The 27,763-nt window shown below is 26.5% G+C and overlaps 4 protein-coding genes and 1 pseudogene across 4 annotated transcripts; 1 reads left to right on the top strand and 4 right to left on the bottom strand.

The window, feature by feature from the left end:
- Nucleotides 1–232: 232 nt before the first annotated feature.
- On the bottom strand, nucleotides 233–9,327 carry LOC149059135 (uncharacterized; annotated as a pseudogene).
- On the bottom strand, nucleotides 5,415–9,008 carry LOC149059136 (uncharacterized). The gene is made up of 2 exons (XM_089215783.1): nucleotides 8,546–9,008; nucleotides 5,415–8,457 (listed from the first exon to the last, which is right to left on the bottom strand). Exons 1-2 carry the CDS (start codon nucleotides 8,661–8,663, stop codon nucleotides 5,921–5,923), a joined length of 2,655 nt encoding a protein of 884 aa, XP_089071909.1. The 5' UTR covers nucleotides 8,664–9,008; the 3' UTR covers nucleotides 5,415–5,920.
- A 500-nt stretch (nucleotides 9,328–9,827) lies between the features above and the next one.
- Nucleotides 9,828–10,985, top strand: LOC149059134 (uncharacterized). The gene is made up of 4 exons (XM_089215799.1): nucleotides 9,828–10,126; nucleotides 10,308–10,442; nucleotides 10,518–10,714; nucleotides 10,829–10,985. Exons 1-4 carry the CDS (start codon nucleotides 10,088–10,090, stop codon nucleotides 10,983–10,985), a joined length of 528 nt encoding a protein of 175 aa, XP_089071925.1. The 5' UTR covers nucleotides 9,828–10,087.
- Nucleotides 10,986–11,065: 80 nt separating this feature from the next.
- Nucleotides 11,066–12,536, bottom strand: LOC149059133 (baculoviral IAP repeat-containing protein 7-B-like). The gene is made up of 2 exons (XM_089215798.1): nucleotides 12,152–12,536; nucleotides 11,066–11,363 (listed from the first exon to the last, which is right to left on the bottom strand). The coding sequence occupies exons 1-2, from the start codon at nucleotides 12,454–12,456 to the stop codon at nucleotides 11,066–11,068; spliced, it is 603 nt and encodes a 200-aa protein (XP_089071924.1). The 5' UTR covers nucleotides 12,457–12,536.
- A 14,061-nt stretch (nucleotides 12,537–26,597) lies between these two features.
- LOC149059132 (uncharacterized) lies at nucleotides 26,598–27,763 on the bottom strand. Its single transcript, XM_089215793.1, has 2 exons — nucleotides 26,917–27,763; nucleotides 26,598–26,852 (listed from the first exon to the last, which is right to left on the bottom strand). Exons 1-2 carry the CDS (start codon nucleotides 27,679–27,681, stop codon nucleotides 26,598–26,600), a joined length of 1,020 nt encoding a protein of 339 aa, XP_089071919.1. The 5' UTR covers nucleotides 27,682–27,763.

Below are 27,763 nucleotides of genomic sequence, written 5' to 3'. Positions count from 1 at the left end.
TTTTTTCGTCTGTCAAAGAGTTATAAAATTCAGACTTTGATGGTAAAAAAGTATCATCTAATTTACTCCAACTATCGACATATTCATAAGGGAAGATTCCTTTTTGAGTGACTAGATCTAATGCTTTCATGGAAAAATTTTTAAGAGTTTCTCTAAACCTCAACTTATCTTCTGATAAATTTAATGCAAATTTACTTAATGATTCGCTCATGAAACGGAATGCATCGACAAATTTAATACTAAATCTATGTGCGATTTCTTTACTAAAGGATATATATTTTTCTGACGAATTAGGAATAACGTGAATATCTTTATCATTACAACCAAGTTCCCGAATTATGAAATGACTATCGTACGATAAATTATGGAAGAAAATTGGTACGAATGAGGGGTTAATTATTTCAAAATTACATTGAAGACAAAGACATTGTCTATATTTACCAGTAAAATGACAGTGATCTCGAACTTTAATTAAATTATTATTTTTAAAATGTCTCGAACATTTTCCACAAAACTTAGTATTTTTAAAATTACTTTCTTCTTCTTTAGTTAATTTATTCATCGGTTTATTTGTTTGATAAATTTTATTAATATTATTTCCAATAACAATCATATTTTCCATAAATTTTTTTGCAGCATTTTCACCTCTATAAATTACCACCTTTCTCGGAATTTTGAACTGTTGTACTAGTTCTTTTGATATAACATCATAGTTAACTTTGACATAAAACCCATAGCTCATAATTTCATGTAAATGTGTAGCATAAGTTTTAGATTTTTCGCATCTATTAAATTCACTAGACTTATTTTTAGGAGTTAAAATACATTCAAAATCTGCATAAATAACAATTGGTATTCTCTGTGTATTTTTATAGTTTTTAAAATAAATAAAATCATCATCCCCCTTTTCAAACATTATTGGTCTCCCTAATTGGTTCTTTCTACAATTATGCTGGTGTTCACTCAACCCTTTCTTACCCCAAAGTTTGCTTTTACATGGCTTTTCACTAAAAGTAGTAAAACATCTTTTACAGATAATTAATCTGGAACAGTTTTTAGTTTTCTGACTTCTAATAAATCTTGAAAAATTTTTTATATAACAATAATGTGATGTGTTATTATTATTAAACAAAAGTAGATCAAAATGTTTTTTTCTTTCAGTATTACAAATATATAGAGGGAAAATATGTTTTTTATCATTTAAACTATAAATATTAATTGATACATTATTTATACGTTCAAATTTTTTTATCTGACTGATTGGTGTAGGAAAATCTATACATTTAAAATCTAAGCCACTTTTTTTTTCTAACATTTCAAAATATTTCTTATTAAAATAAGTTTTATTTGAACGATTATCAAACTTTGATAGTATTGAATATTTAAAACATTTAACATCATTATTTTTTACATTTATGACTGCTCTTTTATCTTTGATATATTCAGGAAGATCTAGATACGTTCCTCCTCTGAGAGGATTTACTATATTAATTCTCAATTGTAATGCATCTATTGTTTTAAGTGACCAGCCAGAAGCTTTTGCTAAAAAATCATCTTCTTCACTTAATAATTTATTGAACATCCCATTCAGTAATTTATTAAAATCAGAGGAATTACATGCAAGTGTATTAGAGGTTTTAAATGCTATATCCTGTACTTCTTGTGTGATAATTCGTTCATATACACTATCTACATATAAATTAAATTTTATAGATGTTTGTAGACATGATTCCTTTAACTTTGGAATTATTTTGTCTAAAGTATAGTTAAAAAAAAGTGTGTAGTCTAAAAATTTTAAATTATTCTTAACTATAAAAGTTTTTGAACATTTTTTAAATCTTTCAATTTCAAATATTCCTTCATCAGCATATGTCATTCGCTGACGTTTTGTCACCATTTTTCTTTTCATAATTAAGCTGAAAATAAATTAAATGAAAAAAAAAATATAATAAACAATAATAATATTGTAATCACTTTATTAATATAAATCATACAATATTTAGCAAACCTAAGCAACTAGTTTTAAAAAAAAGAAATTAAAGAACTTAATTATTATTTAATAAATCATATAGGTATGATAAATGCGATATACAACTTTGTTGACATCGATAACCTATATGATTTGATTCGTCATAATCAGCTTTAATTTCCTTTTTTTTTTTTAATAAATTTTCCCTAGTCGACTTCAAGTTTGCTTTTCTGATTTTAATATTAATATCGTAAATCATTTTTTCAAATTTTTTCTCTTCCCTTTCACCATATTTCTCATTTTCAGCCTGTTGTCTCAATACTCCATTAATTTCTTTTTCGATGTATGATGTCATGTTTCTGTAAATTATATAGATTTTTGCAAACTATCTGCTAGTAATAAAATATTAAAATAGTAACACACATCATCATTAAATAATAATTGTTTTTATTTTTACAAGCAAAAAAACATAGCTATAAACATAAAATTAAAATCATAATTTCTTAGAAAAGTAAATGTCGTGAAATGTTTGAGAACGTATCATCATATCCATACTATATCTTTCTCCATAACAGATTTCCATTTTTCTAACATAATCAATATATTTATTACCATATTTATTAAATATTTCTCTTTTTTTTCCTTTAAAGAAAACAATTTATCTCTTAATTGATTGATTTCAAATTCATTTGATGATGAACATATCCTGATTAAATAAATGTTATGTTTTATTTCTTTAATTTTTTTATTAATTTCTTTCGTTTCTAATATATTATTTTTATTATCTTCAATATTCCCTAATCTTAATGATTCCATGGTTTGTAAATTATATTGATATTTATTCATAAGTTCATCTTTGTTTTTTGAATCCATTGTCTGTAATATTATTTCAAATTCATTAATGTTAATACACAGTATGTTAAATCGTAGAAACATAGACGGAAAAATCTAATTATAAAATATGTTAAACAACTGTATTGTATATAATTTAATTTTTATCTGAATTAAATTAACTTTATAAAAAATAAAAAAATGAAGTTTAAAAATGTAGGTACACATATTATATATTACTTATAACTGTGTATTTGTTGTGTACTAAATTTATTTTTCTCCTGTCTAATGTTAAATGAATACATACAATTTGTCATAGATAGATATATTTTTTTATATCTAATAGCAGCCAGTCTTATTGGATACTTATTAGAATTAGAATATTATACTACCTATTTAAATTATTAAAAGTTAACTCAAATTGAGATATTTTTATGTAAATATTGAATATTATACTATGAAGTTTAAAAAATATAGGTACACACATCATATATTACTTATACCTGTGTATTTGCTGTATAATAAATTTATTTATTTTTCCCTTGAATAATGTTAAATGAATACATAAAATTTAATAAAGATAGATGGAAAAAATGTAATAAAATATATTAACCAACTGTATTGTACACAATTTAATTTTTATATAGGAATTAAATGGACTTTATAAAAATATTATCATGAAGTTAAAAAATGTAGGTACACAAATATATTATATTACTTATAACTGTATACTTGTTATATACTAAATTTATTTTTTCCCTTGAATAATTTAAATGAATACCTACAATTTAATATATAAAAAAATGTAATAATCTAATATATTATTAAGCAACTGTATTTTATATAATTTAATTTTTATCTAAATTAAATGAACTTTATAAAAAGATATAATCATGAAGATTAAAATGCAGGTACACATATTATTATATATTACTTATAACTGTGTATTTGTTGTATACTAAATTTATTTTTTCTCCTGTCTAATATCAAATGAATACATACAATTCGTTATAGATAGCTATATTTTTTATATCTAATAGCAGACAGTCTTATTGAATACTCATTAGAATTAGAATATTATACTACCTATTTCAATTATAAAAACTTAGCTCAAATTGAGATATTTTTATGTAAATATTGAATATTATACTATGATATTCATGAAGTTTAAAAAATATAGGTACACAAATATATTATATTACTTATGCCTGTGTATTTGTCGTATATTAAATTTATTTTTTTCCCTTGAATAATTTTAAATGAATACCTACAATTTAATATAGAAAAAAATGTAATAAAATATATTAACTAACTGTATTGTAAATAATTTAATTTTTATCTAAATTAAATGAACTTTATAAAAACATAATCATGAAGATTAAAATATATGAACACATAATATCATATATTACTATAACTGTGTTTAATGTTATATACTAAATTTATTTTTTCTCCTATCTAATGTCAAATGAATACATACAATTCGTTATAGATGGACATATTTTTTATATCTAATAGCAGACAGTCTTATTGAATACTCATTAGAATAAGAATATTATACTACTTATTTCAATTATAAAAACTTAGCTCAAATTGTAATATTTTTATGTAAATATTGAATATTATACTATGATAATATAACATTTTTTTATATTATTGATATCAATTATAAATTAATAAATATCGCGTTCGGTGATAATATTAAGCGGTGATAGTGCTAACTGTTCTATGGTAATAGAGACGGTATATATTTTAAGGTTATGTTCATTAATAGTAGATTGCTGATGTGTAATAAAATGTAATTACTATCTAGTGATTACTATCTTATAAATATGATGTTAACATTTTATCATATAAACATTGATTATAGAATAGACAGATAGACCATGCTATAGGGATTTTCGGCGACTACAATTTTAATTATGATAGCTGCCGGTAGGTAGCGTTGTATGAATTAATTTTATATTATTACTACTGACGGCGAATAATATAATATTATTCCTAGACCGGTTTGAGGTAGTGACAGAAAAAGCGATAAGCCTATTAATGACTTTATCATGGATAAACCTATATTTATTATTTTCTGAGCATTGCGCTATGATTGCCACAATCGCTAAATAGTATATTCACAAAATTGTTAATTTTTATGCCGAATTCTACTACAGAAAGCAACAATTAATTAATTTCATTACGAAAGATCAATTTTGTTTGGATGTTTGGAATGTTACGATTCAGTAAAATCTGCTTTGGGCGGAAATATTTAATTGAACATTACATACTATACTAGATTTACCATTTTTAAAAATAAAGCAAATCTTTAACCATATTGTAATTTTTAATTTTATTGTATTTTCATACTTTATAAAATACATTGTTTTGTATTTTTGTGTTCAAATTTTAAAATGAATAAAAACTCAATAACAACAAATAATATACATAATTAAATTATTAATATAATTTATAAATAAAATAATAGTTGTGTTTTGTTATTATAAGTACATACTGAATGTGTTAAGTTTAGAAACCAACTATAAGTCTATATAATATGATGAAAAACGATTCTAAGTGAAGATATACCAAGATTGCTAAACTGGATTAGAAATAAAATACTAGGTTTAAAGAATAAAAAAATTGTCTTTATTATTAAAAAAACACAAAATAAGGGTAAAATACATTTATACATTTATATTGAAGCATAATTATTAGAATAAAAGTAAATTGTGATGTTTGTTGGTTCTGAAAAGAACCGTTTAATAAAAATGAAACAAATAGTCTTAAAAAAGACTATTTAAAAATTTAATGCTAAGTCCTGAAAAGAACTGTTTAATATAATAAAAATCAATGCTTAATCCTGAAAAGAACTGTTTAATGTAGTTGATGTGAATTGTCCTAAAAAAGACAGTTTAATGTAATTGATGCAAATAGTCCTGAAAAGAACTATTTAAAAATCAAAGCAAAGTCCTGAAAAGAACTATTTAATGTAATTGATCCTTAGTCCTGAAAAGAACTATTTAATGTAGTTGATGTGAATTGTCCTAAAAAGGACAGTTAAGACTGCTTCTATATTGTTTTATGCAAATAGGTACAAGGTCAGAACAAGAAAAAATGTATTTAATTTATTTAAATATGGTTTAATATTTTTAATTTAGAAAGTTTTGCTAATTTTGTGGTAGTTGAAAATAATTTTGTTTTATTAAATATTTTACAAATTAAAAGTTGTTCAATTATGTACATTTTATGATCTATGCAGTTTGTCAATGATTCATCAAGCCATTTTTTAATTGTATTATTATTTTTTAAGCCCTCAATTAGTTGAAATTTTATTTTCTTTTTATGCAAATAGTTTTTATAATTGCTTTCAAAAATATTTAAAATTTTATTTACTACATTATTTAAACTATTTGATGGTGCTTTAAGTCCACTTTCATTATCAATTGAAGTATAATTTTTATTAAGAAGATGCAACTGCTTTTTATCATTTAAGTTTTTATCAACAAATAGTTCAAGTTGACATTGGTTACAATTAAATTTTTTCATACATTTATAGCCCAAATATCCTGCGAAATATGTTACAGAACAGTCTTCTAAAGTGACATCAATATTACTATCAGTATTATTTGAGTCCTCGTCAGATGAAAAAAAACAGAGAGATAAATTAGAATTACATTCTGTGTCGGAATCAGATGATAATTTTGAACTGTTAAAATTTATTTTATTTAGTGAACTAACTGGGTCAATTATAATTGGATTATCATCTTCTTGGGTTTCCTCACAATTTGTCGCTTTTGATGTACATAAAGAAAAAATACAATTACTTCTTATGGAAGTTCTGATTGTTCTAGCTGTTGGGTTTTTGTTATAACCACCATTTTGTCGAAAAATACTAAAGAGGTTTTCTAAAACATCCTGATTTAAACGATTAGTCATTAAAAATACAATATCATTAGATTTCTCTGCTTCAAAAAATTGCAATACACCTTTAATGGTCTGTGTAAGCCCTTTAAAACAGGGAGGTTGAGATAATTTTCCTTTTTTTAATTTTTGTAAATTTGTGAAGTATTGTGAAGCTTCTATTAAAAATTTTTTTACAGTACCTAGATCAGTTAATGCACAGAGGTATGGATTATGACTATATAAAGATTTACTATTTAAACAATCAAATAAGTTATTAATAAACTCAATAAAATCTGCAGTATTCGATGAAGTGTTACTTTGAAGTTGTCCTGTTTGTATACAAGTTCGGATTGCTGCGGCCATGGAATTGCTTAATAATTGTACTGCTAATTTAACACGCATTTTTTGAAAAGAATTAGGGTAAATATGTGCATCTGTTATTTTGATGAGAGACTTACTTTTATGATTTTGTTTGTCCAACTCATATGTTTTTTTTATATCATCAAATGAGATTATTTTATTATCTTTTATATAACAGGCATTAATTAAATTATTTCTAATACTTTTAAGTAAATGAGGAACATCAAACAAAGAAAAAATTTTATTGTTGTTGATAAAAAAAAATGGATTATCTTCTGAAATATTTAATGATTTTAAAGTGCTTTGGTTGTTTGTGCCTTGATCGCAAACTATAATTTTGGGACACAACCCAACCTCAAATAACTTTTGTAAAACATCAATTATTAAATTTTTTAAAATTGTTTTGTTAACTCCAGAATGAACAAGAAAATATGCAATTGGAAATTTCCATGTAGAGTAAATACCTCGAGCCATAAATACTAAAACACAGTTAGCACTTTTATTGGTCCTCCCATAATGACCTAAATCTTCAAAACCTTCAATAAAATCAAATTCTTTGGAATATTCTATAAATTCTTTTATATACATTTCATCAAAACAAACAGTGCAAGCTTTTTCTTTATAATCAGATGACTCAAATTTTTTTTGTATATGACTGAAAAATAATTTACTAAAACCTGGTAAGAATTTTGATTGACCAATCCAACGACGAATAGCTGATGGCCCAGGTAAATTAACTTTTTGTGAACGTAAAAATTTATATGCTGTTGGTGATTTATAATATAAGTTTAAAGCTAAATTTTTTTCATTTAATGTCCACGGACGACTCCTATCTTTTAATTGCATCGTTACCATTGCCTTAGAATTAATTGATGGAAAGTTATGCATATTTATTAAATTCTTAGCATTATTATGTGTTTTAAAAGTTTTGACTCTTTTTTTTAATTTTGAAATTTGAGTTATTTTATTATGAATTAATTTGTTTTTTAGTTTTAATTTTTGTTTTAAATTGATTTTTCTAGGTGTATCTATTTCTATCAAATCAGATTTCCTTTTTAAATTTGGGCTAGGCATGTCAATTATATTTGTTATTTTAATTTTTTGAGGTGTAGAAAAAGTTGAAGGGGGGCTCGGAAAAACTAACTCTACCATGTCTGGTTTTGAGTGTGTATATGTTTTAGTTGGGGTTGACATTATATTATACTCCTGCTGAGATTCATCATTCTGGTTAATGCCTGATGATGTAGATGGCTGTGTTTTAGATTGATAATTATAGGGAATAGCAGTATCTATCAAACGATTTTGAGTAAAATTTTGTACAAAGCTTTCGGGTGGGAAATGTTCTTGACAAATGTACCTATTGTGGAGTTTATCTGGATCAACAGAAAACAAACTTGTGTTTCCTGTGTAGATATAAAAAAATATGTGTAAAAAAAATTATAAATATTCGCAATGGTACAGAAAAATTAAAATTTAAAATTAATTACTCACCTGAATGTATTATCCATACTTCTTTTCTATCATCTTTTGGAAAACGATACATTTTTAAATTTGGAAACATTTTCTTTGATTTTCCACAATTTAAATATTGGCATTTATTTCCAGACATGTTTAAGAATTTTTAATTGTAAATGCAAATGCAACTAAAAACTCAAAAAACAAGAAAATTCGGAAAGTGGTTGTTCCACAATGAACAAGATAGTAATAAATGATAATATAATAAAATTATTATTTCCAATCATTTCAGTATATCTTCAGTTTCTTATTATTACTCTATTTTTAGATCGGCACTTCGCGATAAGCCACCTCTTCCCTTCCCCGCATATCCATGGCAAACATCTATGATGGGGGTACCACCTCCTTGCATCCCAACTACACTAGCGCTCCATAGTGGTTGCATCCTACGCATGGTCACCAAATATTAACATTGCATGGGCTATCTGTCTATTCTATAATCAATGATATAAACATAGATAATATTATCATAAAACTATATTATTATAATGATGATGTGTTTAAATCATTGTTATTCAGTTTCTAGTTTTTTTAAAAAAAAAATAGGAGTAAAGATTAAAAGTTTTAATAAAATAATAAAATAGGTACTTACATAGTTAGTGTTGAAGTATTCTAAGTCTGACTGTTGACTGTTTTCTGAGTCTGGCTGACGGTTGCTATTGCTGTTGAAGATGTTTTTACGTTTTTGATGGTCGGCAACTGTTTTGCTGGAGAGTCGAGGATGGTTGCTGTTCTGATAGCTTCTTGGTCTGTTAGTGCTGCTGGTGAACTGATGATTTTATGTTTAAAAATTCGGTGTTTTATACTAAAGTTTAACCCTCTCTTTGAACGTTGAGTATTAGGTACCTCTCATAATCCTGAGGTGATTGTACATTATATTACTTAATACCATTCTCTTTTGTCCATGTAAGAACATGTTTGTAGTCTTTCATGCAAATTCTTATTACATTATTATATGAGAAGTCTATTTGAATATATACATTCTAATTTATTTTAAATTATATTTGATATTTTAACCAGTTCATATAATGTCATGTTCATATATAATCATTTTTTTTTTTTTTTGGAAATGTTTTTTCAGGTCATTGCTATTAACCTTTAACGTTTTTATATCTGAAATCCGGTTCATACTAATTATTTTTTTGATTCTAATAAATGTTAATATTATATATATATATATATATATTACACTATTATTATTGTTCATATTATTAAAAATGTTTGTTGAAAAGTCTTTTGAGGTCATAAACGTTGTTATATCAAATCTGATTTTCAAGGCGGGTGATTATTTTAGATCCTGTTTCTTTAATAATTCATATAATGCCACTTGTGTTCATGTAAAACAAGTTTGTAGAAAGGTTTTTCAAGTCATTGCTATTAACATTAGCATTTTACATATAAAATTATTGTGGTAGTGGCTAATATCTGTGTATAAAAAGCCAGTGTAAAACCATTAACGTTCATCAGTCTCAAGATTTCAATTCAGTCCTCAACACAGTCTACAACGCAGCTCAAAAAATGTCTTATAGAACATCAATTATTTCTTCAGAATCAGAGGTAAGTAAAGTTTTTTTAAAAACCAAATAACAAATTGGAGGTCAGTCGTAACACTACTCAACGTTATGGTTATAATTATTAAGAAACATAAAAAATAAAATATGTTTCTTTTAGATATCGGTTATAAAACCACTTGTACATTTTTTAAATAAAAAAAAAATATTATTTTTATGATCCATAGAATGAACATTTCAGTGAATCCGTTGACTCTAAAGCTAAACCGTTAGCATCAACATCTAAAACAAAAACCACTTTAAAATGTGGTGTTGAGAAGACGAATGAAAAAAAATCTACAAATAAGAAGCAGATGAAAATGGTTAGTTAAATTATTTTTTATTATAAAAAAAATATATATATATATATATATATAAATTATATTTTTCATTTATAGAATGCATCATACAGAGACAATGTTGGTGATCGTTTAAGATCAGAAGAATATGATGAGGAAGTTTTCAATTCGCTAACTTTTCGACAAGGTGACGGTTTAATTACGATAAAAACTACATTTGAGGAGAAGCCAACAGATTACTGGGTGATAACACATTATAAATGTTCAAATATTGAAAATGTTCCGGTTAAGGATAGGTAAATAATTTATAATTAATTTACTTTTTTTAAACTATTGTTAATCTTTTTCAATAGGTATTTTTATTATCACTTCATTTCATGATTTAAAAAAAAAAAAAAATATAATTATAGGTGGAAGTTTAGTGAAGCTGGTGTTAAGTTGTATACAAGCGAAAAGTCAAAAGACCAGACATTGAATGTAAGCTTGAATCAGACCATGCAGTCAATATTTGACACGATGCTACAAGACCCAGGACGTCGTACAATCAAAAGTAAAATAATAGGCTAATTATTATATGTTTATTTTTTAAAAAAATGGGTTTTTTATTAAATAAACAATACAATATATTATATAAATATTTATTTATTTTATACTATTAAATCCTGAAGTATTAAGTCTGACATTGTATTAAAATGGTATTGTAATATTTCATATAGGAATGATGTGTCATCGTTTTGCAGATGAGTGTAATAACTAAAATCATAGTTTTGTATATACTGGTTTGTGAATTCATTTCTCTGACAACTGATAGGTAGACCACGGACGTCGTTTTTTATTAGATCGTAAGCTGTGTTAAATGTAGCTTGGTAACTTGGTAGACGTTTCTGTTGTTCTGCAATGTAGAGGTCTACACAATGTTGAAGCTGTTTAAGTCTACATAAATCTATATGTGATAAAGTGATATAATCATCATTGATATGTAAAGTAATTGAACTCTGCTTAACATTAGTTGAATATGTGAAGTTATCAGATATTTTTGTTCGTCTACATCTGGTGTGTAAATTATTAGTAATTGAAATGTAATTAGATTCAGACATGAGTGTAAACCATTGTTCTAAGTTTAAAGTAATTATCTTCTTTGATAATTTACATTCTAATAACACAATAATCGAAATTTGTTTATTAATTAATAAACCGACTGTAACGCTCTTCTTACTATACGGACGAATGTCGAAGGTTGATTTTGATACGATTATAGGTAGAACCATGATGAATAATATTTATAATAATGTTTCAGACTATCAATATGAAAAAATCTAGTATAATGTAACTGATGGAACATATACTTTGAACTGAGGTTTTTTTTCATCAGTAAACATATTATATACTAAATCTGTTGCGAAAAAAAAAATGGTAAAAAAATGTGAACGTACAGTTCAGTAGATTAGTGTGTAGTGAAGGGAGTAGAGGGAATTATTTATACTTACTTACCTGAAACATGAAATTAACTTATTAAATTAACTTAACGCACTAATCCACTGAACTATACGTCCACGAGATATTAGATTAAAAACTAACACATATAAGTTGTTTCTAATATTTTTTTTATTTATTACAACATATAATGAAAGAACATGATTTAGCAAACGGTGTCGTAGGACCTAGTTTCACAATTACAAATATATTCATTGTTACAATATTTACTTAACACTTTTTGAACAAACTGATTTCCCTTCATTAATAATACATATATACACTTTGGATTATATCTGCAATGTTCAATCCAAACGTCATCTTCTCGTTTCCAATTATGAAGAATAAGTCCACAGCAAAAGCATTCGACGATATCTTCTACTCCTGTAAATTTTAACCCACATTCAGCTAGAGCATATTTATTTTGAAAACAATTTAAAGGAAAATGTTCGAAAGATCTTAATCTTGAATAAATTGAAGTATATCCTGGATGGGTTGGAACTGAATTATTTCGTATACGATGAACTAATGATTGAAAATCGCTTGTAAGTTTTGGTAAATTCATTTCTTTAATTAATTTAAATAATAACTTGAAAAAACACAACTCGAATACACGACGGATCAGCAGTAACTAAATGTAAAATTATTAACTTGCAACTAAATAGTAGAAATTAAATATATAAATTTTTAAAAACTAGAACAGTGTAACCAACATGATTAAAAACATAAAAACAATCTCCCTGTAATTTTTATAAAAATTAGCGATATTTGATTGAAAAAATTAAAAAAAAACGGAAAAAATAGTTGATACGGTAAATATTTTTGTGTAAGGGGCAAATAGGTGGACAATCTTGTGTAATCGCCGTATTGTGTTACGCGGTAAATCAGTGTGCTCCAAGGGGGAATTTTCCCCTTGAAAAAATTTTACCGTGGAAAAGCTGGCTGTGAACATACAAATATATACTACTACTGTATATGCATTATTATTGTTGTGTATGTATTGCTTAATGCACCAAGTCAAACAGAATTGTGTAATTCTATAACGATATATATACAGCTGTTAAAGTGAGAACAATTTGTTACGTTAAGCTGTGTATGTCCATTTGTATTTGGTCATGTAGGTACTACACATTACTACAACTCACTTGTTTAATTGTCACGTATGATGTATCATATCACAGAATTGTGTGTACATCAGGCGACGTGCAGCTGTTTGCTACAATAATGCTATGGACTAGCGTCCCGCATTGTCTAGTTCACGGTCAACTAGGTACCAGCCGAACCAAGATAGGGTAGGATGCGACCAACTTTGTAATTATAAGAGAGAAAGCATTTCGTGGAAATCATTAACGTTAGGGCAACACGTAATCATGTGGTTAGACGACTATGAAAGATCGTTGATAGGTGTGCACAGGATGTGGGATTATGCATCATTACAAAAGTTACAAGAAACAATGTCATAAAGTAATATTATAATGTATATTTTTTCATAATAATAATGTTAATAATAATATAAATTATCGAAGTCTGTAGCCGCATGGGATACTCATTTAGCTCGTACGTGGGCGAGTGGCATTTCCGTCAATCTAGATAACTTTACCACATCCGTGAGAACAGCGACAAGAGCAAGTAGACTATGGGGAGTAGAGGGTAGCACTATATAAGGGACCCCGAAACGGCCTGTATTCAGACGCGACTTGACCAGACTAGCCAGAGCACCTTCACGCCAGTCTGTTGTTTAATTTAATTCATTGGACTTAGAAAATTTCTTATAAACAATATTTTGAACTTAGAAAATATTCGAATCAAACCGAATTTATTCTATCATTCAGAATACTTAACTTACATTCAGCTTTCATGTTATAAATAAATCTGTGGTATGATGGCAGAAGCTGATATGTCGTTTTTTGTTGATTTTTGGATTATCATGTAAATAGTTGATAAATAATGTGTTTCAAATGGTGGCAAAGTATGATATGTCTTTTATGTGTGTAGCGCCATCTATGAGCAAAGACCAAAACTGATAAGTCATTATTTGAAAATATAGATGATGGCAAATCTTGATATGTCAAAAACAAAAACTGATAAGTCATTATTTAAAAATAAACATAATGGCAAACCTTGATATGTCTCATGACATAATAATAGTTTATGTGAGCTACACATCCCTATATCATGATATGTTTTATCTTTATATTCTTTAAGACATTATTCTTATATTTTTAAATTTGTATAGTTTGATGTTTACTACTACTACTAATATAATTATTTGTTAGCTGGTTTTAGCTGTGTTAGTTTATTCTGTGGTGTTACTTTTCTTACAATGTTTAACTCTAGATCATCTTTTTTTAAATCTTTAAAAAGTGTACAAACAAAAAAAACTAATGTAAACCCTGAAGTAAGTACAGCATAAATGAATCTATTTTAGTATTTTATAGTATAAATGAATGTTAACAGTTAACATTATTAATAATGTAATAATATTACAATATTATTGTAGAGATATTCCACTAGAAAAAAAGTAAAGCCAGTATATTATAAAAATGATCATCACAAAGTGCATGAATGGCTCAATTCCACACAAAACGAATTTCATCAGGTAAAATACAAATAATGCTGTTTTTTCATTTATTTGTAATAAGTTGTATTAACATTTTTTTTAGAATAATTCATTACTAATTAATAGTAGTTCTGATGAGGATAATGATGATGATGTTTTGGACAAAACATATAACATCAATACAGAGCTGATTTGCTCAGATTCAGAATCTGAACCTGGTACTGTTTATTTTATATAATAATATAAATAAATATTAATTATGCTGTATAAAATATTTTATTTTACCCCTAATTTTATTTAATTTTAGTATGTCATAATACAAATGAATTTGAAGTACACGATGACACAGTATCTCCTGAAGAAGTAGCCCTTTCTAATTCAGGTAAATATGATAAAATAGTATTAAAATATTTTTTCAAAAGTATATTATACTTTATAAAATATTTTTTCTTTATATTATTATAATTATTTATTTTTTACCATAAGATATTAATAACAGTCCCAAATCTGTAACTTTCAATAAAATTGATGATGACAATATTATTATAATATCTCCTGAAGATATACCAGCAGTTTTTAATTTAGGTAAATACATAATAATAAACTTTTTGAAAATAGATATTATATTAATTGTTTTCTTATGTTTTTAATTTTATTTTTACTAAAAGAGAGCAATAATGGTCCTAACACTGAGAATACCTATGAAATAGATATCCATGATGAAAATATTATAACATTGTATGAAGAGTAAGTGTAAGCACTTCACTGACTAAAAAAACAGTAGATACTGATGGGAATAAAGTAAATTGGTTTCATATAAGGTGGATTCGATATGAAAAAGTTTATGGTGAGTTGCAGTTTAAGTATAGCCTCGATCCAGAAGAACCATTTAGAGTGTTAGATCTTACACAACGTGGTAAAAGAGGAAGGCCAAAAAATATAACATCATTATATTCAATAGCGTTAACCAATTGTTATAAAAGTCCTTTACCTATCAACCCCAAAAAAAAAAAAGATTTGTTAAGTTTATTGCCGCTGATACATGAAGACTGCCATAGCTTCTACCAAAACTTAAAAACGTCCAAAGAAGCTGCTGAACTGCCTTCAATCAATAGTGATTTTTCATCAGATGAAGGCTAAAATTATAATAATATATTATGTACTAATTAAAACCATAAGTTGTTTTATTTTTTACTTTTATTGTATTTTATTTAAAATTTTTAACTAATTGTTATTTTGTTAAGTTTTATAAAAGGCTAATTTCATTTTTTTTATTTATTGACCAAGAGTTAAAAGATCAATTTTATGTTTTTACATTTATTTAATGAACTTTGTTGTTTTATTCTAAAATTGTTTTGAATGCTATAATGCTGTGTTTTAAAAAAAGTTACTTTTATAATTTTTATTTTGTTGATATGTTGAAAATTTAAAAAAATAAATGTTGGCAAAAAATGATATGTCTTTATTTTCTACTTAAAAACTTTTTGAAAAATTATTTATTTATTATAGTGTAATAATTTAATTCATGAAAGGTTATTGATTACAATGATACATGAATAAAGGCATTTCACATCAAATTGTATTTTTTATTCCATTCTAAACCTTTAAACTCGTTTTTCCGAAAGTTTAAAAAATGTACATATCAGCTTCTGCCGTCATACCACAGAAATATATGTTTTATCACAATAAATAAACAATTAATCTAATTAAGAAGAATTCTACGTTGTGTAATTAACTCAAGAGTCACCTTTCAAACTTCATCCTTGACTACTGATACCTGTAGGCGACGTGATCACTACATCTGGCGCAGTCGAGTACGGAACCCTAAGAAGAATATCAAAAAAAATTCAAGATGAGAAAAAGCAGAATTTTTCGCAAAAAATAAATTTTTTCGAAAATTTTGAAAAATTCCACAACTTCGAGTCAAGAGTTTCACGGAGGCAGTTCGACAGAATAACCGTTGGGGAACTGATCACTTCCCAACAACTCCGAGGGTCAAAAGAATCTACGTAGAGGTCAACAGTCGATAGCGCAGGAAAATCAGCTTCAGTCAAGATGAACCAAAATACGAAGACGACAGTATTGTGAGTTATAATTTTTGTGTAGTATTTTTTAGAGAATGTTTTTGTAAGCTTTGTGGGGTCGCGTCTCCTTTAGATTTTTTAGGATCTATCGTATAAAACACTTTTGGTGTGTGCACCTACACCACCATTAGAACATTAAATTCATAAATATATTATTTTTATATATAAATATAAATTAAATGATAAACTCAGATAATATATATACGTTTAATGAATATTATTGATTAATAATATAATAAAATAAACAGGCAAAAAAAAAAAAAAAAAAACCTAGGTAAAATAAAATAAAAAGATAACGTTATAACGAGAAATAATTTAATGAGAAATAATTGAGTATTGATAAATGAAAATAAGTGAATTGATAATTTTGAAGAATATTAAAGGATATATATATATAAATAATTGAGAATAATTGAGATTTTTAGTAAGGCAAGAAATAAGACCTTAGATTATAAAGTAATTGGGATATTGATAATTATGATTTTTTGAGAAGGCAAGAGGTAAGACCTTATGATATATAGTAATTGAAATAAATAATAGTGATTTTTTTGGAAGGCAAGAGGTAAGACCTTATATGTTGATAATTGAGAATTAATTTGGAATTTTAGAAAAGGCGAGAAAATAAGTCCTTAGTTTTATGAATAAATATTGAGAATAATTATGAGATTTTGTTGAAAAAGATATATATAATGTGTGTGCGCACAGTTTATTGAGAATAGATATTGAATATATAGTAAAAAGGAAATTATAGAAAAATGATGAATAAATGATAAATGATATATGATAAATGATAAATGATAAATGGTAAATGAATAATTGAAGTATAGAGAAAATAATTGAGAATAATAAGAAATAAAATTTTGAAGTGAAAGAAAGTAATATTAGGACCGGTCCGAATTAATTTTAAATAGTATATAATATTAGATATAAAATAATATATAATATTAGATAAATATTATAGCATAAATATAGTCCACATTAAGTAAAAATAGTATAATAAATAAATTAAAGTAGTCTAGAATAAGTTATAATAGTTTAAATAAATTTGAATTAGAATTATTAATTAAGATTTAATAAAATATTAATAAATAAGTTTATAAGTAGTTTTGCGATATATTAATTTAATTATTTTATTTGGAGTAATTAACCAATAGATAAATAATTATAACATAGAAGCTTAATATTTAATAGTAGTAATGGTATAATTAATGCGTTAGTGTGAGTGCAGTTTATAGTAAAACTGATATAAAATAAATACGTAATATAAAACAAAAACATCGCGGAACACGATTTTTTTTTAATAAATGACGTGTTACGGAATCGAATAAATAATAAAAGTAATATTGAGGATATAAATCGAAGTTGAGAATAAAGGTATTTAGAAAATAAAAGATATAGTTGAATAAATAAACAAGAATAAATATTAGAAAGTTATTGAGGGAAGAATAAATGTTATTTTTATGATATAAATAAAATTATTTTTCAAAGATATATTGATGAATAAAAATTCAGGGGAAATACAAGATATTTTGACAGGAAGCATATTAGTAACATCTGACGACGAAACTAGAGACGTAGGTGTTCAAGTAGACAACAACGAGGGGGCTGTAGTAGTCCAAACAAAGACAAATATCGTTAAAACAGAACAAACATTAATTAATTTAGATATACCAGAAGAGTATAAATAATCACAAGATTGTGATAGGGAAAAATATTTAAGAGCAGTTAAAGATAAAGAATTTTTAAATTTAACTTTTAAGTCTTTAAGTCCAGCAAGTGATAGTGATAGTACAATAAAGAAACTAACAGGTTTACGAACTGACAAAGGGGTAGTACACGTACAATTACCAAACATAACTCGAACGAAAAAAATAAAAACAATGGCTGAAATGGATATAGATAAAGCCACAGCTTTGATTCCGGTGTGTACAGGAGCAAAGAATGTATCAGAATTTATTAATACATGTGATATCGCGGTAAAATCGGTAGATAAAAGTAATTTACCATTATTAATAAAAATAATAAACTCGAAATTAGCAGGTAATGCACTAGAAGCAACAAAATATAGGGACACAGAAAAATGGGAGGATATAAAGTCAATTTTAAAGGGAGCATTTGAACATAGAGCATCTGAGAGAACGTTAACAATAGGATTAAATTTCGCGCGTATGAAAGAAAATGAGGACGTAACCAGTTTCGCAGGACGAGTTGAGGAATTATTTTATAAATTATGTAAGGAAGGTTCGAAAGATATGACAGAAGAGGAAAGCAAAGTATATAAAAAACAACTTAAAAATCAAGCATTAATAATTTTTGTAAACGGTTTACCGAAACACTTAAATTTAGCACTAAAAGCTAGGGATCCAAAAACGTTAGAAACTGCTATGCAATTCGCAAAAGATGAGGAAATGGAACATAATGCTAACTTACAAATGGAAAAATTACAAAAAGATTTAGAAAAACAAAATTTAAACGGAAATAGTAATACATCGGGAAATAATTTCAAACAAAATAATAATAGTCAAAATTTTAATCGCGGTAACAATAACTATGGTGGTCAGAATAACGGATATAACAATAATAATAATAATAATTTCAGACGTAGTAACGGTTATAATAATTTTAATCGAAGTTTTAATCGTGGCGGATATAACGGGTATGGACGACAAAATTTTGCTAATAATAATAATCAGCGTTATAATAATTAGAATATGACAACTAATAATAATAATAATAATAATAATAATGCATGTTATAATTGTGGAAAAAATGGTCATTTAGCAAGAGATTGTAGATTACCAAGGCAAAACAACGATAGACAGTTCGGTACCAATAATAGGCAACAAAATGCAAATAATAATACGCGTACAATTAATAATAATAATGGACAACTACATTGTAGCTATTGTAATAAAGTGGGACATGAAATTGTAAACTGTTATACTAAATTACGTAATGAAAGGAATAATTCTAATGTTTCAAAAAACTCGATGGTGCCAACTCAGGGCGTCAGGTTGGTGCAGGAGATAATAGACGCAGAATCGCCATTAAACAATGTTTACATGTAACAACCGTAATATATAATAATCACGTAACAGTAGAATCACCTAATTTTAGTACAAAAACAATTAAGTTATTATTAGACACAGGTAGCGATTTAAATATTGTTAAAATAAATAAATTAATAGGCAAAACGGCAATAGACGAAAATCAGAAAATATATTTAAAAGGGATAAATGAAAAAATAGTACCGACTATAGGAAAAACTAAAATTAAATTAATAATTGATAAAAAAGAATTTATAACAGAATTTCAAGTAGTGAATAAGAAATTTCCGGTTGAAGGCGATGGCATTTTAGGACATACATTTTTAGTAGATAATAATGCAGTTATAGATATTGCAAATAATATTTTAACAATAAAAAATAATGATGAAATAAATGATGATAAAATATGTTTTAGTTTAGAACCTAGAACGGAAACAATAGTATCGATTAACATTGCAGATAAAAACATGAATAATAAAAATATTTTAATAAATAAGCAACAGTTATCAGCAGATGTATATTGTGCTAATATATATAATACAGTCAGGGACGGGAAAATTATAATAAGTGTGTTAAATATATCGGAGGCGAGACAGGATATAAAAGTAGGTCAAGTTAATAGAATATCATACGAATACGACATTGACACTGACATTAATGAAATAAATAATTTACAAAATAATAATGAACGCGTAAATAAAATAAGGAATTTAATTAGGAGCGATCATTTAAATTCGGAAGAACGCGAATCGATAATAAAAATTTGTGAACAATATGCCGACATATTTCATTTAGAAAATGATTATTTAACAATAACAACAGCAGCGGAACACGTAATTAAAATACCTAAAGACACTCCACCTATTCACAAACGACCGTATCGTATCCCTTTTTCACAACAAAAAATAATTCAAGAACAAATAGAACAAATGGAACGGGATGATATTATAGAAAAATCTATGAGTCCTTTTAATGCACCACTATTATTAGTAAAGAAAAAATCTGATGCGTCGGGAAAAGAAAAATTTAGAATAGTTATAGATTTTAGAGCACTCAATGATGTAACTATAAATGAATTTCACCCTTTACCAAATATTACGGAAATATTAGATCAATTAGGACAGTGCCAACTCTTTTCCATAGTAGATTTAAAGAGTGGATACCACCAAATTTCGTTATCTAAAGATTCTAGGGAACTTACAGCTTTTTCGACAAGTCAATTATATCATTATAAACGTATGAGTATGGGACTTGCGTCCGCACCAAGTACATTTGCTAAGGCTATGGCTAATGTGATGGCAGGTTTAATAGGTATAAAATGTCTCGTATATTTAGATGATATAATTATATATGGAAAAAATTTGAATGATCACAATAAAAAATTAATCGATGTATTCGAACGATTACGTATTCATAATTTAAAAATAGAACCAGATAAATGCGAATTTCTTAAAAAGGAATGTTTATTTTTAGGTCATATAATTTCAGAACATGGAATTAAAACAGATCCAAATAAAATTACTTCAGTTATGAATTTTCCGACACCGAAAAATGTTAAACAAATTAAAAGTTTTTTAGGACTTAGCGGTTACTACCGAAAATTCATAAATAATTATAGTTCTATAGCTAATCCAATGACAAATCTTTTAAAGAAGGACGTAAAATTGAATTGGGATGATAAATGCCAACAAGCTTTTGATAAATTAAAAACAATACTTTGTTCAGAACCAATTTTGCAATACCCAGATTTTACAAAAGAATTCATACTTACAACCGATGCTAGTGGTAAAGCACTAGGGGCAATTTTATCACAAGGCAAAATAGGGAGTGACTTACCAATTTCTTATGCATCACGAACATTAAACAAATCGGAATTAAATTATTCAACGACAGAGCTAGAATGTTTAGCAATAATATTCGGAGTAAAACAATTTAGACCTTATCTATATGGCAGAAAATTTATAATATTTACTGATCATAGACCATTATCATGGTTATTTAATTTAAAAGATCCCTTGTCCAAATTAGCGAGATGGCGTATTGAACTTGAACAATATAATTATGAAATTAGATATAAACCGGGAGTACAAAATTCGAACGTAGACGCATTAAGCAGAATGTATAATATTAACGAAATTAAGGAAGAAAGTTACGCAACATTTTTAGAAAAATTCGAAACAATAATGATAACAAATAAAAACGTAAAAGAAGTACACGGTGAATTGTTAGAATCGCCAAGCGAGTATCATATAGTATCAGAGATAGAAAAATATTATAATTTTATATCAGGAATTAATTACGAACTAAAGCAAAAATTTGGGAAAGATAAAATATTAAAAGCAAATAAAGACTTAGGCGATGTCGTAAAGTTTAAACATGAAGATAGGTATATAATATTTTTAATAACAAAAACTAAAGAAAAACAATTGACAACATATGAAAATATGCATTTAGCATTGTTAAATTTAAAATATTTTTGTCAGAAACATAATTTAAGTAAACTAGCTATGAATCAACTAGGACGAAAAGATGGATTAGAATGGGCTAAAGTGAGATCGATGATTCGATATGTATTTCGTAATACAAATATAGAAATAATAATTTGTTCTAAATTAGAATATACTAAAGAAGAAAAATTAATAATTTTTAAACAATTTCATGATTCTAAATTAGGGGGGCACGGTGGAATACACAGAACATTAAAAAAGATAAAAAGACAATTTAATTGGCCAAATTTAAAGGAAGAAGTAAAAGAATATATAAAAAATTGTCCTTCGTGTCAAACGAACAAAAATACAAATAAACACCATAGGAGTCCGATGGTCATTACTACTACAAGTACTAAACCATTTGAAAAAATATTTTTAGATATTGTAGGACCTTTATTAACCACTGAAACAGGAAATACGTATATTTTAACAATGATGGACGATTTATCAAAATATTCGTTAGCAATACCTCTTGAAAATCATACAGCAAATAATGTAGCGAGAGCTTTCGTAGAAGGATTTGTTTGTGTCCACGGTCTTCCAGAGACAATTTTGACAGATCAGGGTACAGATTTTCTTAGTAAAATTTTCCCGGAAGTATGCAAATTATTAAAAATAAATAAAATAAATTCGAGTCCTTACCATCCACAAACAAACGGTAGTTTAGAACGATCACATAGAACACTAGCCGAATATCTAAGACATTACGTAGATAAAGATTTAAAAAACTGGGATAAATTATTACCATACGCATTGTTTGTATATAACACAACGGAACACACGGCGACAAATTATCAGCCATATGCGTTAGTATACGGGAGAGAAATCGATATACCAGTTAAATTAAAGTGTAATCCGGAACCTAGATATAATTATGACGACTATATTTACGATTTAAAATACAAAATGTAATTGTCACACCAAGTTGCTAGGGAAAGATTAATTAATAGGAAAATAAAATCAAAAAAACAATACGATAAAAAAGAGCATAACGAAATTATAACGTAAAAGATTTAATATTGCTTAAAGATAATACACAAAAAAATAAATTAAGTCCTTTATGGAAGGGACCATATGAAGTTTTAGACGTGTTAGACACGGAAAATATAATTATTTTACGAAACAGAAAACAAGTGACGGTACACAAAAATGATGTAAAGAAATATTACGATAATAATGAGCAAATATAAATATATAAATTTAGGATAAATAGAATTAAGTAAAATTGAAAAAAAAAAAAAATTATTATTATTTTAATTGTAGGAATAGGAACAAAAGATTCGTGATAGAATTGGAAAAACGAATTATACTTGGGGAACACGATACCAGTACTGTGGGAAAGAATCAAATACCTAAATGTTTATTAGAACACATAAAAAGGGCAAATTTTATGCTAAACGAAGTTTTCTCGGAAGAAGAATTAGAAATAATTATACGAAACATAACGAGATTTATGTATGACATGACACAAAATCACGGACATATAAACAGATATCGTTGCAGGGATTTAATAAGTTACATAGGCCATGTACCAAAACCAGAGGATTTGTTGTATTATTTAGATAAAGTTAACTTGTAAAAAAAAATAAAAAAAAAAACACTAATTTAGAAATAAGAGTAATTATAAGATATAAATAAGTATAATAAGTTAAATTGATAATATTATAGATTAATGATCATATGGGCAGTCAAAGGACAACAAACAGCGATTGGAAACTATGTGGTGGGAACAACAATTTCGTATAGTTATGAGGACAATGTAAAAATTAAAAATGTATCGGGTGAATTTGACGACGAATTCGAATTACCTTTAGCAAAACCATGTAACATAGCTTTAGTACGAATCAAATGTATAATGATAAGAGATCCACCACTATTTGACATTGAATTAGTAGAAGTACCATTAACATATTATTTACAAAAAGAATGTACAATGTACATAAAAAGTGTAGATGGAACGGAATACGAACCTATAAAAATACCAGTAACATACAATTTCCTAAAATTTAAATTAATAAACAATTATACAGATTATGTAATATCTAAACAAAAACAAACATATACAACGTTAAAACCAGAAAATTATATACTAAAAAATCAAAATGTAACCATAACTACAAATAAAGAGGGAATAAATATAGGTAGCATCACTAAGTAGCAATAGTACCAACATTGATAAAATATTAACTACAAATAACATATCTAAAATAACAACTATGATGTATAATTCAAGTTTAACGATACCACAAGTAACGGAACAAACTACGTTTAAAAATGATTTAACAACAAATACGGAATTATATGAACTAGGTTATACAGGATCCACCAATAATAATAACGAAAATATCACAGAACAGAAATATATAATACAATTAAAAAATTTAAAAAAGGATGTAAAAAATACAGATAATACCAGAATGGGAACTAATAAAATATTTAGTTACATAATGTATGTTATTTCAGGTACGTTCCTGATAACAATAATGTTAATAATAATGATACTACATAATAGATATAAATGCGTAGATAGAAACAGATATAGGTATGCGATGCAACAATTGATGGAAATACCAGAAATTGAAGTAACGGAAATTTAAAAAGAAAAATAATAATAATATTAGAATAAGTGAATGAAATAAATTCCACATGGGATGTTTCTTTAGAATTAGAAATAGAAATGATAGTATTAGACGCAATAGGAATATAAATAACTAAAATATATGTAGGAAATTAAAATAGTAAAAATAATTATAAAGTATAATAATCTAAACGTGTAATAGTCATTAAATTAGAGGTAAATAATAGAATAATAAAAAGTAAAAAAATAATTGTATGTAAAAAAACGTGATTAACTAATTGCATATCTGTGTCAACAGAGAAAAGAAAAAGAAGCCGGTGGGTGTTGCGACTATATTCTATTGGAACGAGCAACCACCGACACTAAAAGGAGATGAGACGATAGAGCAATTAGTTATTTACGAAAACATGGCGAATTCAGCACTTAAAAGTTTCAATGAGACTAGAGATAGGGCATGGACTTGGCCAAATGGTGATAAATGGATAAAATTTTCTTTAGAATGTAATAGTAAAATATCTTATTTAAGGCAACCAGAACCAAGAGGAGAATACATGGGGTATTTTATATAGATTTATATAATTAATATATGAATATATTATTTTAGGTTTCTTTTCTTTTTTCTTTCAACCATTCAAGGACAACTACCGTACACGGTGGAGGAATTTAAAAATCAAACACTAATGTACTGCGAAAACAGTGGATCAATAAGGGTAACGGGGGCGTCATGGGAAATTATTACATAATATGTACCTTTGAAAAATTATGATGATAGACATAATAAGTTGTACAGTGAAATTTATATTATGAATAACCACTGTAAGGAAAAACTAACAGGATACGAAATATGCTCTAGGTTTGATAATATATTAAAAACAATGTTTCAAGAAATATCGGTTCAACGAGAACAAATGTATGAATCAATCGGTAGATATAAAACAACAAATAAAGGGGAAACAACAACGAACCCATATAGGAAAAAACGAGGATTGATAAATATAGTGGGGGCTGGAATGAAAACACTATTTGGAGTATGTGATAACGATTGTGCGAATGAGGCAACACAAGAAATAGAGAAAATAGAAAAGACAAATAAAAGAATGATACATATATTAAAAAACCAAACAACGGTAGTGAGATCAGCGATAACAGGTATAAGTGGTGCTTCAATTGAAATTAATAAATTATACAAAGAGTTGAGTGAAAAACAAAGTACATTACACGCAAAAATCGGAGAATTAGTAAATGTTACACATACGTTAGAAACACTAATATTATCTGATAGAATACATAGTATTTTTACAGCATTATTAACTCAGTATTCTTACGAAACAACAACAATAAGCGCGATAATTACAGCAGCTAGGACAGGAATACTGCATCCAAGTTTAATGGGTACCACACGATTGCGTACGATGTATCTTTTTGAGAACACGATTGCGTACGTTAACACGATTGCGTACGTTAAACCATTAACTTTAATATTTACCCCAAAAGTCAAACGATTGCGTACGATTTACTGTGCAACGTTGCCAAATTTATGTTTTTATTTTTGATCAGTAAAATTTAAATTTTATGACTTAAGCTATGGTACCACTTAAAAATCTCAATTTTCGACAAATATGTTATAATATAGTATACAAAATAAAATAATTAAAAATAATAAAATGTTTAAATAATATAGTAAAAAATGTTATACTTGGTACCACTTAAAAATCTCAATTTTCGACAAATATGTTATAATATAGTATACAAAATAAAATAATTAAAAATAATAAAATGTTTAAATAATATAGTAAAAAATGTTATACTTGGTACCACTTAAAAATCTCAATTTTCGACAAATATGTTATAATATAGTATACAAAATAAAATAATTAAAAATAATAAAATGTTTAAATAATATAGTAAAAAATGTTATACTTGGTACCACTTAAAACTAGTTGAATATTTACCGGGGATTTTCGGATGGCTCTTGTGCCCAAATTTCTGGTGGAAATAAACAACCATTCTCCACGTATGTATTTAAAATATAGTCAGAAAACAAACATCCAATATTTAAATCGGGACAAATTGATATGAGTTCACCAAACGCATTTTGGATATCTTGAAAAGGTAAAAATGGTAATCCAAAAAAAAGTTTTAACCATTTTCCCAAATCGGAGTTTTTAGTGTAGGCCAAACGAAGTTCTTTTTCAGAATTAATCTACAAATAACCCAAATGTATTGATTAACTATTGACTTTAATTTATTTAATTTAATAAACTCACTTTGCGCCACCAAGACTGTCCTAAGTGAAATCGACATGCATCTATTTCGATGTTAGGGAAAACTTCTTTTGCCGCTTCATGGGCACCGATTTCAAAATCCAAATGTAGTTTAAGAACCAATAAATTTTTAAAAACAATTTTTTCGCATAGTTCTTGTAAAAACAACCACATGTCTGCGTACATTTTTTTTGATTTATTTGGTAATAAAAAGTATACCACTGGTACATAAAACCCATTTTTATAACCATTTATTGTGTATAGTTGGGTAAAAAATGTTGGTGCATAATTGAAAGTACCATCAGCGAAAAATTCACTTGTACTTGTCATAAAATTAAGATTCTGTTCTGTAGTAACACAAATAAACGATTTATTGTCGGGAATAAAAACAAATTGTTCACCTTGAAATTGTATTATATCGTCATTTTCCATTGCTTTAAGCTGTTCAATTGACTCAGTTAGTGATTTTGGAAAAGCGGGATAATTTTTTCGACGTTTATCGTACATCGCTTTTCGAATTGACCGTACATCTCTGTGCTCGATTTCAGAGTGATCGTTCCCCATAAGTTCGGTTCTAATTATTTTTATAGGTCTTACACAAATAGTATCATTTGATTTTCTTTTACAAGCTTCCCGTAATACTTGTCGTTCAATGCTCTGCTGTGAATTTTCAGTGTGGTTGTGTTCATTAATTGTTTCATGCACATACTCTCCATTTGTCAAAATATTAGCATAACATGTTTTTTTTGTACACAACCATTTTTTCATTCCGTCTTTTCTTTCTCTAATAAACCGATATTTATGCAGATTTAGTAAAACTAGAGGTTTACCCTTTTCAGAAGTTATAAAA

This window comes from Diuraphis noxia, unplaced genomic scaffold, assembly GCF_037042655.1.
Source record: "Diuraphis noxia isolate RWA-SAM2 unplaced genomic scaffold, SU_Dnox_SAM2 contig0001, whole genome shotgun sequence".
NCBI classification, from domain to species: domain Eukaryota; kingdom Metazoa; phylum Arthropoda; class Insecta; order Hemiptera; family Aphididae; genus Diuraphis; species Diuraphis noxia.
This window is presented reverse-complemented; position numbering and strand designations above follow the sequence as displayed.